The sequence below is a fragment of the Leopardus geoffroyi genome, chromosome D3, assembly GCF_018350155.1.
Source record: "Leopardus geoffroyi isolate Oge1 chromosome D3, O.geoffroyi_Oge1_pat1.0, whole genome shotgun sequence".
Classification (NCBI taxonomy): Eukaryota; Metazoa; Chordata; class Mammalia; order Carnivora; family Felidae; genus Leopardus; species Leopardus geoffroyi.
The window spans coordinates 19386331-19399854 of record NC_059339.1 but is presented as its reverse complement, the minus strand read 5'-3'; the positions used below and the strand labels follow the sequence as shown (position 1 = coordinate 19399854).

The window sequence follows — 13524 nt, the reverse complement described above, 5'->3', positions numbered from 1 at the left end:
CTCTGACACCCTTCTGCCCTTCTGTGTCTGCCATTGCCTACCTAATCCTTATATGAGCATCAGGAGGGAGGCAGAACCGAAAAGCAGTTAAACAGGATTCTAGTCTGAGCTACAACCTGGTATGGCAGGCCAAGGACCTGGATTCACATGTGCTCATGCTGAGAATTTAGGAGGGAAAAAAGAATTCACAAAGGTGGGCCACAAGCTGCCGTCATTTTGCAGTGAGAATAATGTTTATTGAGAATGGCTCATTACAAACAAAATATATATATGTAGAAAATCTCTGCAATGCAAAAGATCCCTTTTGTCCCTGTGTGGCTGGAGTGAACAAAACCAACCGTCCAGTGTGGCTTCGCTGGGCCCCTAGCAAGTGGACAGGGGTCATGGGTGCCACATGCTATGGGCAGAAGTTCCTGAAGTCTGGGCTCTCTCCAGCCTTGTTTTCATGACATGTGCAAGAACACAACGTAGCGTGGTTTGCATCCTACACCCATGACCCTCCCCGGGCAGATGGCACCGTCTCAGGCACGGGTAGCTTTCTTGTTAATCTGCCAGATGACCTCTGGCAGGTGACCAGGTGACCTCTAACTTGTGGCCTGCCCAGGGACTGAGTGTTTCTAAATGTCACACGATAGACTGAGGTGCTGTGACCACTCTCCGTGGAGGCCGCTCTCCATGACAGCCCCACCAGTCGTCCACAGCTTCGCTTCCTCATTGCCTTCCTTGATGCATCTATTCTTACCACAATTTTAGCCAGACCCTTCCTGAGGACGCCCAAACCTCAGCTGCCACACATGGTACTCCTGGGCGTGAAACCAGAGTTCCCTGGGATCTTGGGCCACCCAGCATTAAGGCAAAAGAGACGAGACCAGTCTGAAGGCAATGCTAGTCTCTGAAACCAGGGTGGCTGACCTGTTAGCTAACCAGCTAATAGCGCCTCCGTCTCGGCCAAAGGCTGCATCTGGTGCCGAGGAGCGATTTGGCTGGGTGGTCTGACAGCCCTCATAAACAGAGCCCACCTCTGCCCCTCAGAGCAGCCATGGTGGGGAGATGCCAGCCGGCTGGTGGGAGCAGATGCTGAGCATGGTTTGCGGTCCAGAGGGATGGCAGCTGCCATGTGGCTCTTGGGGTAGCCTTGCTCCCTTGCCAATGACCGCTCATGAGGGGTGGGTGTCCTCAGCCCCTTTGGGAATGATCCATTTCCCTTAGTTTTTAGGTGCAGATCTGCGTTCAAGACCCAGGCCCACCACTGTCCTGGACATACTGTCCCCAGACTGATGGCCGGATTTTGTCTATAAAGTGAGGGGTCCTGGCACTCAGCCCACCAGCTGTGAGTCCCTTTCTCTTTGAAAGAGAACTTGGGCTGGCTTATCTGCCCTATGAAGAGAGGTGTCAGTGGTTCTGAAGTACCTGAATCTCACTATTATTGTCTTACTTGAGGGTGACTCTCACTCCCCACAAGTGAAAGCTTAAATCTCAAAAAAAAAAAAAAAACAAAAACAAAACAAATAGTCCATGCTACGTGCAGTGCTATGTGATCCTGGGCAGGTACCACCTTTCTCTGTCAAGAAAAAAAGAGACCCAACTTTCTGTGCAAAATGTCCTGGCATGAACACTGGGGTGGGTGGGAGGCCACAGGCTATCCCCCCCCACCCCCCACTGCCTCAGCAGTGCAGGCCCTAGCACCCCAGCACCTCCAGCACTGTGAGGCTTGGGGCTCCCCATACCCAGAGAATGGGCCCCACTGTCAGGGCTTAGGCTAGTGTCAGGAGGCCTCATGGGTTGGGGGGGGAATCTTTGGCACCCAGAAGTGTCTGTTCTTGGCCCTCAGGGTCAGGCATTCTCAGAGTACATTCAGCCAGCAAGAGCCAGGGCCCTGTCTACTCCCCTCAGGGCCCTCCACCCTACAATGCTATAGTACCTGGAGGGTGCAGGGTGAGGGGTGGGGTTCAGGGTCCTTTTGGCCTGAGGCCCAGCCCTCCTCAGGGCCCAGAGGTCTGGCAACCAGCCACAGGAACTTGGGTCCACGGGGAGGTGTGAGAGAGTGGCAGCATTCACCAAAGGGCACAGGGAGGTCTATAGCACTTCTGGGAGGACAGGGGGGAGGGCAGTTCCCAGCAAGGCCTGGAGCAGTCCACAGCCCTGGGAGCTGGGGTTGGCTACATGGTCTCCAAACACACAGATGCCATCCTGACAAGCGGCATCTCCAGGGCTCAGCCCCCAGGTCTGTGGGGAGACGAGCTCAGCCTTTTCCACCTGGGTCTGGTTTGCAGGCAACAAAGGCACCCACGGGGCTGGAAGTCCCCTGGGCGTGGTTGGAGTCGCACCTGGGGTCCCGGGGGAGGCTCTACTCAGATGCTCTGCAGAGGCTTCCAGCAACCAGCAGGTGTGCAGGGTAAGTGGCATGATGACACGCGCAACGCTGGTGGACAAAGCAGGCACGCCTTGGGCTCCAAGAATTCCCTGGGGCTTTGTCACATGGGCCAAGGCTGGATGCAGTGCTGCATCCAAGCCCTAGCAGCTCGTGGCCTGCGCCAAGGCCTCCTGAGTGGGCCTGACTGGGGTGTGGCAGGGTGGGGTGTGAGGGCCTGGGCACACCAGGCTCCTGCCGTCAGCTGTCCAAGTAGACAAAGAGGATGTCCTCATCTGTGCCATAACTGGTTCTGGCCTCCTCGAAGTTACTGATGCTGGTGCTGCACATTCCTGCTGAGGGCAGGAAGGGCAGAGTGGGGTCAGCAGGTAGAGGGGGTGTACCTGCCTCACTGGCACCCAGGGGAGCTGGAGGACATCTCACCATGGCTCACTCGTCTGGCCACCCTTTGCCACTCGTCTTCCGTCCCCAGGAAGGCTTCCTTGCCTATTTTAGGCTTCATGAGCTCATTCTCTGACCCTTCCCCAGTTTCGAAGATGGAGAAGGTGAGGCCCAGAGAGGGGAAGAAACATGTTTGAGGACACATGGGGTAAGTGTGCTAGAGTGAGGACAGTCCTTCCCAGTCCCCAGGGCAGTGGGGAGCCCTTGCTGGATCTGGAGCAAGAGCTGGAACTGGGCAGACCTTCCTCTCTGACAATATGCTAGCTAGCTGTCCTGGGAGGGCTGGAATGAGGGAGATGGCAGGGACCAGGGTGGGGGGACAGCAGAGTAAGGGTGAGGCAGGGCCCTGGGCAGCGGTGTGGGAGGGAGACGGCCTGGCCTGGTGTAGCAATGACCAGGGTGTGGAGGCTGGCAGGGCCTCGGGTTTGTGGCTGCTCTGTGTAGGCCAAAGAAGCAGCGCAGATGACAGGAGCTCAGGAGGAGCAAAAGTTTGGGGAGAAGGCAGTGAGGGAGGTCTTGAATGAGAAGGAATCATGGGGACTGGACTGTGAATGCAGCCTGCCCCACCCACTCTCCCCAGCCCGCCCAGCACTCACGGTCAGCATAGGCTGGGTTGTTGTAGAAGATGCAGCCAGTGGCCCGGTTGTAGCCACGCAGAACAATGAAGTGGCCCTGGTAGTCAGGGGTCCGGCAGAAGCAGCGGTGGCCGCTGGGAGCGAAGCAGCAGTACTTGACAGGACTGGAGCAGAGGTCGCAGTGCAACACCCCAGAGTTCACCAGCACAATGGCCACGTGGCCCTGTGCCAGGTGCTCCTGGATATCCTGCACGCTCACTGTGCTGTGGGCAGGAGGAGAGTCAGCTGGCACCATCGGGTCCCATTCCCCATCTCTCAAGTGGACCCCTGCCTGGATCACAAAGCTTGGGGACATGGCTGACTTCCCTCCCTCCTGAGCTCTTTGCAGATAGGAACATCCTGCCTTGTCACTATGGCCCAAGCTCAGCCCAGGATTCGGCATGGGACCAGTGCAGGGGGTGGGAGAGCTCTGAATGTGCCCAAGGACCAGCTGGCCCTGTCACGTCCTTCTAGGGGTGGCAGGAAGTCAGCTCCAGATGAGACCCTGTCAAGGGCCACTGGATCAATACATGGGACCTCACCTCCCACCCTGGCTAGTGAAGTTTTTTTTACTGAGCACCCTCCTTGATCATTTACCCTAAATCACATGCAGTTTACATTGGAAGCTATCGGTTCAACTTAATTCCCAAAATCTGAGCCAAGCATGGCTTCATCAGTTTTTTTTTTTGTTTTTTGTTTTTTTTTTTTCTGGCTGTTTTAACGTTTATTTATTTTTGGGACAGAGAGAGGCAGAGCATGAACAGGGGAGGGGCAGAGAGAGGGAGACACAGAATCGGAAACAGGCTCCAGGCTCTGAGCCATCAGCCCAGAGCCTGACGCGGGGCTCGAACTCACGGACCGCGAGATCGTGACCTGGCTGAAGTCGGACGCTTAACCGACTACGCCACCCAGGCGCCCCGTCAGTTTTAAAACCACATGCTTCTCGGGGCACCTGGGTGGCTCAGTAGGTTAAGTGTCTGACTCTTGGTTTTGGTTTAGTTCATGATCTCACGATTCGTGGGTTTGAGTCACGACACTGTGCTGACATTGCGGAGCCAGCTTGGGATTCTCTCCCTCTTTCTCTGCCCCTTCCCCACTCGTGTTCTCTATCTCAAAATAAATAAATAAGAACTTAAAAAAAAACTTAAATAAAATAAAGCCACATGCTTCTCTGAAAGGACTATTTTTTTTTTTGTTTTTTCTTTTCTCTAAGGTTCCTTGTGGCAGACAGGGCTGCCCACGAAGGGCTGGTCAGCAGTGTTTCCAGGGGACCCCCCAGTTCAGCTGAGCCAGCTGCTCCCTGAGGCAGACTATCAGGCACTGCCCCATTCAATGCCCCACAAAAGGCAGCAAATCCAGAAGGGGAGAGGAGCTGTGGAGTGGTGGTTCCCTAGGCTATGGGGGCCTCCTTCCTCAGCAGTCTCCTCAGGAGTGGCAACGTTAGCACTACGTGGCCTGACCCAACTCCAGCCCATGGCTAAGTCTCAAGGCGCTTTGGTTTGGTTGCCTCAGCCTGGAGAAAGATGCCATTTTTCCATTTGGTCTTTGAAATGAAATAGCTGGCTGAGTTCCCGATGGTACGTACAAGAACGGGATTTCAACTACAGAGAAAAAGCGGGGGCTGCGCTGGAACAAATACATCGTGCTTCACGGAATAATTGGGTGTGGAAGAGCCAGGTTTGGATCACAGCATGGCCGAGTTGCCGAAGGTGACCATGGGCAGCTCACACTATTTTTCCCATCCTCAGTTTCCTCACCTGAGGAATGGGGACAGCACCAGCTTCCCACTCAACAAGATAGCACATGTCAGGTGCCACTAAATAAACATTTGTTCTTTTCCTTCCAACGTGTGCTCACGTGGCTGAAGGATGTGTGGAGACTTTTCCCATTTTCCCAATTACCTATCATGCAGTAACATTATGTTAACAATGAAAACATAGGTCTGTAAAGAACAGGGAGACCTGAGAAGAGTGGTCTAGGGGAGCCCAACCAGGATCAAAGCTAACATGCCTGAGTCTGGAGAAGAAAGTCATTAGATTCTGAGGAAGTTACTTCCAGGATCTGCCCGAATCGTGTTCCTCGCGTATAGCTGAGGAGGGGGAGACCCACATAAGGTCATAGCAGTCTGTGGAGATCTGAGAGCCAGGCCTCCCTAGAGACCCTACACACTGGGCTGTCCCGTTACTCTCCATCACCGTGCCAGCATATTCCTTAGGCTGTCACCCCTTCATTAAGGGTTCCTGTGTTCTGTCTCACGCTACCATCTGTGAGCAGACTGAGGGCAGACTGGAGTCTGTCTTGCTCACTTGTTCCTCCAGCCCCTGCTCGTGATCCACCTGAGGCCAGAGTTTTGTGTATCCACATGTCCCCATTTTATGGATGGAAACAGTAAGGCCTAGGAGCCCAAGTCTGTGTGCCCTTAGCCTCAGAACTGGCCAAGATTCTGGGTAGGAAAGCCCACTTCCGCCTGACTGCCAAGTCCCTAGCCTTTCCTGTACATCACCCCAAGGCCTCCCCCACAGTAAATATGTGGGTGAGTAGGTGCACAAGGAAGAGTGAGGGGAGGCTCACCATTTTTCCACCAGCACCTTGCAGGCCTTGGCTTGTGCAAACAGCTGGTTCACCCGGGTCTCCTCTGTGTCAAAGTGCTTTCTGTAGAAAGACTGAAAAGGGAAGAGCAGGCTGGAGGGGATGCCTGTCCTGGCTGTCCTCACCCCATTTAGATGAAGTAAAGAGCATGTTATGGAGTTAAAGATGGTGAAAGAGGGGATGAGCCCGGCCTGCTAGGGGAGATGCAGCACACCCGGGCAGAAAGCTGCGTCTGTCTCAAGCCGGCAGGATGGCTAGCCAGAATGCACAGGACCACACAGAGGCATGAGGAGGACGCTCAGGAGACAGGTAGGCAGTTGAGCTCAGGCAGCCTAGCTCCCCCAGCAAGGCTAGTCATCCCTGGGCTTGTGAACCCCAAGGACATCAGTGGGAGTCTGTGGTAAATGAGCAAAAGGGGTGGCTGAGCCCACCCAGATGCTCCTCCACTGCTTGGCTTAGCAAGATGAGATTCATGGGACATACTTTATTTGGCATAGGGGACTTAAGGGGGCTAAAGCCCTCAGGGCAGAGGCAGGAGAGACCCTGTTCTTGGGTTCTTTTCTCTGCCTTGCAGCCACAGTGATCAAGCCAGATCCATTAGCGTTCTTCCCCCGGCCTGGAAGGTTCAAAGGAGAGTTAGGTTGACTGGCACTGGCCACCATGTGACAACCCTCTTGCCAGCGAGGCCAGGAGAGACTGTGTTCTGCCAAGTTTTGGAGCCTGGGCTGACATGTGCCTCTGCAGCAGGCAAGACTGGCTCTAACTACACGGGTTGGGGGGTGGGGGTGCGCTGGTATAATGGCGAGGCTATGTTGACATTCTATTTCAAAAAGAAAAAAATAGGAAAGGTGGCATTTTAGTTTTTCTTCCTGAATAGCAATTACCCAGATTGGAGCCGGCTGTCCCTGTGACAAGGAAGAAAAGAAGAAAATGGGCAAGTGGCAGCAGGGTGAGGTCAGAGTGACAGGCTCAAAGGCCCTGGACAACAGGAAGGAAGGACACAGAAGGCGGCCTGAGATGCTCCCCTGCACATCATCAAGTGCTCTTGAAGGTAGGCAGCTCTCACTGCTTAGATGCTTTGGGCAGGCTGGACCTCAAGGTCACTCGGTCTGACTGCTTCGAATGTCCTGCCCACTGGACATTTGCTGCGGTTCCCCGGTCTCTGTGCACCTGTGTGCCCACTCGGGTGTCCAGGCCTTGACCATACCCTTTTTCAATTACTGGGCCTGGGTGATGGCCTGGCGGTTGAGTGCTCACCTGGTTCTTGTAGCCTTTGTCAACGCCCAGGGTCTGTGTGCAGAAACGGTGCCTCACGCCAAAGTGGCGCATTAGGTAAGCCAGGTCAATGGTCCAGATGCTCCTGGTTAGTCGCAGCTCCTGCAGGGCACTCTCAAACTCATTGTCGTCCAGCTGGCCCAGGTACCTGTGGGCAGACAGGCTGCTGAGGTTGGCTTGCCAAGCTGGCTGGGGTCATCCTCCTCCCAAGGGCCCACCAGCCACTATCAGAAGGCTCCATCCTTTGTCATGATCCTACATCTTGTCTACTTCTTGGGCACAGCGTGAGGCTGCCTGGGGCACTGTGTTGGCCCCAGAGTCGAGGATTCTGCTTCTTGAGTCTCTTGCAGGTTGTGTGACTTTGGGTAAGTTGCCAACCATTCTGGCCTCATCTCTAGGATGAGATGCTTGGACCACATCAGTGGTTTTCTAAGTTTCAGACACAGAACCCTTTTGTTGAACACTGTCTTTCCTGGAATTCCAAGATATAAAACAGGTATGGGAGAGGTTGCTCTGAGGTTCCTGGCAGCTGCCTGAAAAATCTCCTACAAGGAGATCACTATGGTCCCTCTATGTTCTGATGCCTAAGTTTCCTGTGATATTCATTCACATAGCCTTAGTTCAACAGTCGGCTCCCTAGTGACACAGTCACTAGGGAGCCTGAGGTTGGAAGGTCCCATGTCCCTGTCATGGGGTCACTCTGTGGGCCAGGACTGGGCACCTGGGTCTTCCTTGGCTATCCCCCGAGCCTAGTCCACCCTTTGCTTGCTTTTGCAGATGGAACCAAGCCTGGATGGAAGCTGGGCCTCCTGTAAACCCTAACCACGAATAGCCATATGGATGATGAATCCCACCCAGGTCTCGCTCTGTTTCTCCTTCCAGCCAGAGCAGATGGTGTGGATGGGGAGAGTCTAGGCCTGAGCACTCACCGCAGCACCATTTTGGAGCAGGCCAGGCCGCAGTCCCAGTGGTAGAGCTGCTGGATGATGGGCACGGGCAGCTGCACAAAGTCTCCTGTGTGGAAACACAAGGAAGTCACAGACCTTTGGCATTGTGCCTGTCACTGCCACCCCCATTGGAGCCACCATCATTGGCTCCTGCCCAGATCCGGTAGGGGCTGTTCAGAAGCTGGTAAACAGCCTTTCAGGTGCCCCAATCCATTCTCCTTACAACAGCAGTAATCTCCCCAAAACAACCAGTCAGAGTAGGCCAGCCCTGCACAAAACCCTGCAATGGGTTGGTTCCTGCATCTCTTAGGACAATGCCTTCATGGCTGCTGCCCCAGCACCCCCTGCCTTCTTGCCTCCCTCATCCTCATTAGGCCTACCTCTAGGCAGAACATTCACCTGCTGTGATCCCTTATGCTCCAGGGCCTTTGCACACCTCTTCCCCCTGCCTGAACTCTCCTGGCCTCCCAGGTGCCTGACCTAACTCCTGCCTTTGGGTATCACTTCTCCACGATGTTGCCTCCATCATGCATAGCCCCCCGTACATGCACTCACAGACCCACAGGCCTCTCTTTTAGAGCACTCTTTTTGGTGGGACCTCTGAGGAGGCTGGGACAGGGCAGGCACATGGGAGATGCTCAGCAGATATTCAAGTCTGAATTCATGAGGCCCCTCGTGGTCTACCTAACTCCAAAGCCCCCCAGGGCCACCAAAGTGTGAAGTCCATGGTTAGAAGGAAGGGATACTGTCATGTAATCTGTGTATGTGCAACGTTACCCTAGGTGACCTCTCAGTCTATTCTTGCCATTCAGTGTGGAGCAGCAGAAAGAACCCAACCTAAGCATTTTAGCCCCAGCTCTGTCACAGGCTGGCTGTGGGCTGAGCAACTGACTTCCTTTTGCTGGACTGAGTTTGGCTATCTCTAAAGTGGGGGACTTTGGTCTGATTCTGTCATTCAATCAACAAATATTTCCCAAGAGCCTAGCACCTGGCATGTGAACTGGAGATGTGGTGGTAAGTGACATAAACAGATCCCTGTCCTGGTGGTCAGCAACAACAAGCAAGTGTAAGAGAAAATCAGAGGGCTAGTCTGGGGAAATGGTGGGGGTATGTCTTAGAGAGTGACAGTGAGGAAAAGGAAGACGGGGGAACAACATGCACTGAAGTGCTAAGGCAGGGGCCAGCTGGCATGTGGCCTATTGGAACCTCCTACTCTGGGATCCCACAATCTGGACAAAGTTCAGAGTCTAGAGAAATGGGAGGGACTTCACTTCAGCTATCACCACTCACTGCTCATTCATGACCCCACTCAGCACGTGAAAACCCAGCCCACATTGTTTCCTCATCTTGGGAGTCTCTGGGGTCTCTTCTGAACCCATGACCTGTCTGTGCAGAGCTGCGCCAGAAGCTGGCTTGCTATGCCAGTCCTGGCTCCCACTGCATGTAGCAACCAGAAGGGCCCTGATGTCTCTCCTGGCTTTTCAACCTGCTGGGCTTGTCTGGGCAGTGTCTTGCCTGGAGTGAGTCCCAAGCTCCTATGCTCCTATGTCTAAACCCTCCCCAGCCTGCAAGGTCTGGCGCAGATGCCAGGTGCCTTCTCTGATCCTAAGCTGGCCATGCCTTTTCCCTCATCTGCACTCTGTCAGGCCAGAGTTCACGCTTTGGCTCACAGGACCCTTGCATTGAACTTGTTTGTGCCCTGCTGAGCTGTTGTACATTCCCAGGAGGCAGGGACCTGTGACTGCTCCTTCACTGCCTTATACTTGGCCTTTCTCCCCCCATTCCTCACCTCCAAGGGCAAGCAGCAGGGTGTATGGATGGCAGGATGGTGTGGGCGAGTACAGGCCTCTTGTTGGCTGAGTCACGTGAGGAGAGGCATTTGGCCTCTCTGTGCCTACTTCTTCCTCTATGAAATGGACCGCCACAGATGCCAGTCTGCAGAGTGCTATGAGCACTCAGGGCAAGAGCATGTGTAAAGCTCTTTGCAGGTGCTGACATGAATGCTGCCCTCCATCCAGGGTGGGCCTGGTACACTGAGCCCAACTGGGCTGAGGTTTTTGTTCCCTCCTTCCCCTGACCCCTGATGCCTCTAAAAGGAACCCAGGCCATCATTCAAGGCCTCCCACATTTGCCTCTTCCCACTGCCATAGATTTAGTTCTGAGGGCTCAGTGCAGCCTGACTTCTGCCTATCCTCTGTTCCAAATTCTACCTCCAGCTCCTCCACCATCTGTACACAGTAGCCAGAGGGATCCCATCCACAGGCTCCCATTACTCTTAGAATAAAGTTGTCACCCCATTCCATGGCCCGCAGGGCCCAGCCCAATCTGGGCCCCACCAGCCTCACCTTGGCCCTGACACCTCATGAACCCAGTTCCACCCAGTGACCCTGGGAACCCATCAAGCTTCATTCCACCCCTCTGCAAATGCAGCAGTCTCTGTCTGGGACTTTCCTCTGCAGTTCTCGAGGCTGCCTCTTTTTGTCATTCAGGTCCCAGCTCAAATGCTCCTCCTCTGAGAGTATTTTTCTGACCATGCCTTCAGGGAAGAAGGACCCCCTTCCCAGCATCCTGTTTGTTTCCTTCATAGTACTTAGCAAAATTAATAAGAAAAATAAAAATAAAATAGAGCTACTCCATCTCCCCACAAGACTGTAAGCTTCCTGATGACAGAGTTTGCTAATCTTGTTGACTGTTATTCCCAATGCCTAGTGTCTGATGCTTAGCAGTAACTCAACAAACATTTGTTGGAAGAAATGAACTTATTAAGCAATCAATGTGTGCTACGATTTGAGAACACTAAATCCCAAGTCCTGCTCTCCAGATCATATTCTTAAAAATTCCCTGCAATGGGGGACGCCTGGGTGGCTTAGTCGGTTGAGCGTCCGACTTTGGCTCTGGTCATGATCTCATGGTTTGTGGGTACGAGCCCCATGTCAGGCTCTGTGCTGACAGCTCGGGAGCCTGGAGCCTGCTTCGGATTCTGTGACTCCCACTCTCTTTCTCTCTCTCTTCCCCTGCTTCGGATTCTGTGTCTCCCTCTCTCTCTCTCTCTCTGCCTCTCCCCAACTTGTTCTGTCTCTCTCTCAAAAATAAATAAAATGTAAAAAAAAAAAAAAAAAAAAAAAAAAAAATCCCTGCAACGGGTTGAGTGGAGAGAGAGCAGGGTGCTGTTCTCTCATGGTGGAATGTGTCACTTTTCAAGAATCCTTCATTGTGGCAATAACCCACCTTTTTGTTTCTCTTTACATAGGCTGTTTACTCCCCAGCCTTTGCTTTTGCAAATCCCTTGTCTGGAATGTTGTCTCCCATCTCTGAACATCCAAATGCTCTGGTCTCTTTCCCTCTCTGAGCCCTTCAATATGGAGTATTTGATGTGATCGTGCCTGCCTTCCCCACTGGACAGACTGAGAATACCTCAGTGGCAGGCAGGGACAGGGTTGCATTTGCCTCTTCCCAGCCCTTCGACACTCATACACGCTTGATGCATGGAAGGTGTTTTTCCAAAAAGGCCTTATCTCTTGAGATGCCTAGGCCTACTTGTCATGGTAATGCCCCAACCCCCTCTTTAACCCCCACCCTGGCTTCCAGACTATGGCCCTCTGTTCACGGTTCCCTCCTCACTCTGTGGCCCAGGCTCTGGCACTGGCTAGCTGGGTCATCTTTGGCCAGGCTTTGACTCTGTCTGTGCCTTCCCCTATTCTCAGCTATAAATGTGGCACAGGACAGCTGCTCCCTAGGGCCCTTGTGTACTCTTTCTCTTCTTGCCCTGGTCCCTAGAACCCCTTGATTCTGAGGCCGCACAAGGCTAAACACTTCCACATGGCCATCTCCAGTCTTGGCATGGGCAAGTTAGCCCACAGGGATCCAGAGCTACTGCTGTGGGAGAGATAAGGGGAGGCAAGGCCTTCTAAGTCCAGAACTGCTGCCAGATGTTGATGCTTGGAGCCAAGGCTTTGTCTCACCTGAAAATAGGGTTTGCCTGTTAGGCCCTGGCCTGGCTTCAGTTGGCAGCTGCTGCCAAAGAAGGTAGGCAGCTCATTGGTCCTGAATACTTACCTCCTTTCAGCTCTATCTGCTTATGTGCAAAAGTGCAAGTAACAATGGTAACCTACTTTACAGGGTCCTTATGAGGATTAATAAGGCACTGCCATGTAAACAACTTAGCACAGTGCCTGCTCAGAGAAAGCTCCCTATGAATGTGAGCTATTACTTCACTGAGACTCAGGAAACCAAGTGTCTGATCCAAGATCACAGAGTTAGATAACTGGAAGAGTAGGGATGCAAAAATCAGGACAGCATCAGACCCTATGCTCTGCTGCATTCACAAAAGAGCCCCCTCTCTGGTTGTGACACCAAGCTCCCTGATGTCTTAGGGTTGGGTCACACATGCTCTTGACCTCTCCCTTGAGTTGGCACCTCACCTCAGAGTTTACTAGCACTTTCTCTTTCTAATCAACCCTGAGAACAGGAATCTTTGCCTTTCCCCTCCCCCACTCAGGAAAGCAAACTGAAGCCCAAGGCACTAAATTTCAGTCTTGGTTTCTGCCCCAAAGGAACTCAGGCCACCTGAGGGCAGAAGGAACCAGAGAGTCAAGAACTACTGCAAGACAAAACGCTGACCCTGGGAGGCCAGGGTAAGGGGCACACCCATTGCTCTGTGCTCTGGGCCAGGTTCCTGCCCTTCTAGGCCTCAGTTACCCCAGAGTTCCGGGAGGGGACGGGATCTCCTAAAGCGGCTCCAGCAGGACTTTTCGCTTCTGGGCAAGGTGCCGCCCTTGCCTCGAAACCAGGACCCTCCCACCATGACCGCTTTCAGAGCTGACTGGGGTCCCAGCCCTAAGAGTATTAGGAAATCCCAAGTGACCCGGGCTGGGGATAAGCGGCCAAGGCGGGAGTGTATACACCTGGCCAGGTGTCGCTCAAAACCCTACAGCCCGGCCCGTGGCGGCGGTCGGCCCAAGGTCGCGCGGCCGGACCCTGCCCGCGCTAGGGCGGAGTCCCCCTCGTTCCCCGGGGTGAGGGCTGGGCCCTCAGGGAGGCACTGACCGGGCTCGAGCGGCGGCCCCGCTGCCTCCGCCTCCGTCCTCATGACCCGGGCCGCGCGGGGCGCCCATGGCCCCCGCCCAGCGCCGGCTGCAGCTTCGGCTTCGACTGGGCCGGGAGTGGGGCCGGTGCGTGTCAGGTTCCTCCGCCGCCGCTGCTGCCGCCACTGCCACCGCGGTGGGGAGAAGAGGAGGCGGTGGCAGGGCCGCCCCAAGCCCCGCCCCGCCCCTTCCAGGCTTCGGGT

General features: G+C 54.2%; 1 protein-coding gene across 2 annotated transcripts; it reads right to left on the bottom strand.

Moving 5' to 3' along the window:
• Window positions 1-214: 214 nt before the first annotated feature.
• On the bottom strand, window positions 215-13504 carry GUCD1 (guanylyl cyclase domain containing 1). Of its 2 annotated transcripts, none has more exons than XM_045459622.1 (6): window positions 13284-13504; window positions 8220-8304; window positions 7273-7438; window positions 5998-6089; window positions 3409-3650; window positions 215-2703 (listed from the first exon to the last, which is right to left on the bottom strand). In XM_045459622.1, the coding sequence occupies exons 1-6, from the start codon at window positions 13324-13326 to the stop codon at window positions 2612-2614; spliced, it is 720 nt and encodes a 239-aa protein (XP_045315578.1). In that variant the 5' UTR covers window positions 13327-13504; the 3' UTR covers window positions 215-2611. The 2 variants fall into 2 exon arrangements, with proteins under 2 accessions (XP_045315578.1, XP_045315577.1); XM_045459621.1 differs by having other exon boundaries at window positions 215-2706; window positions 13284-13496.
• Between the last annotated feature and the right edge of the window lie 20 nt (window positions 13505-13524).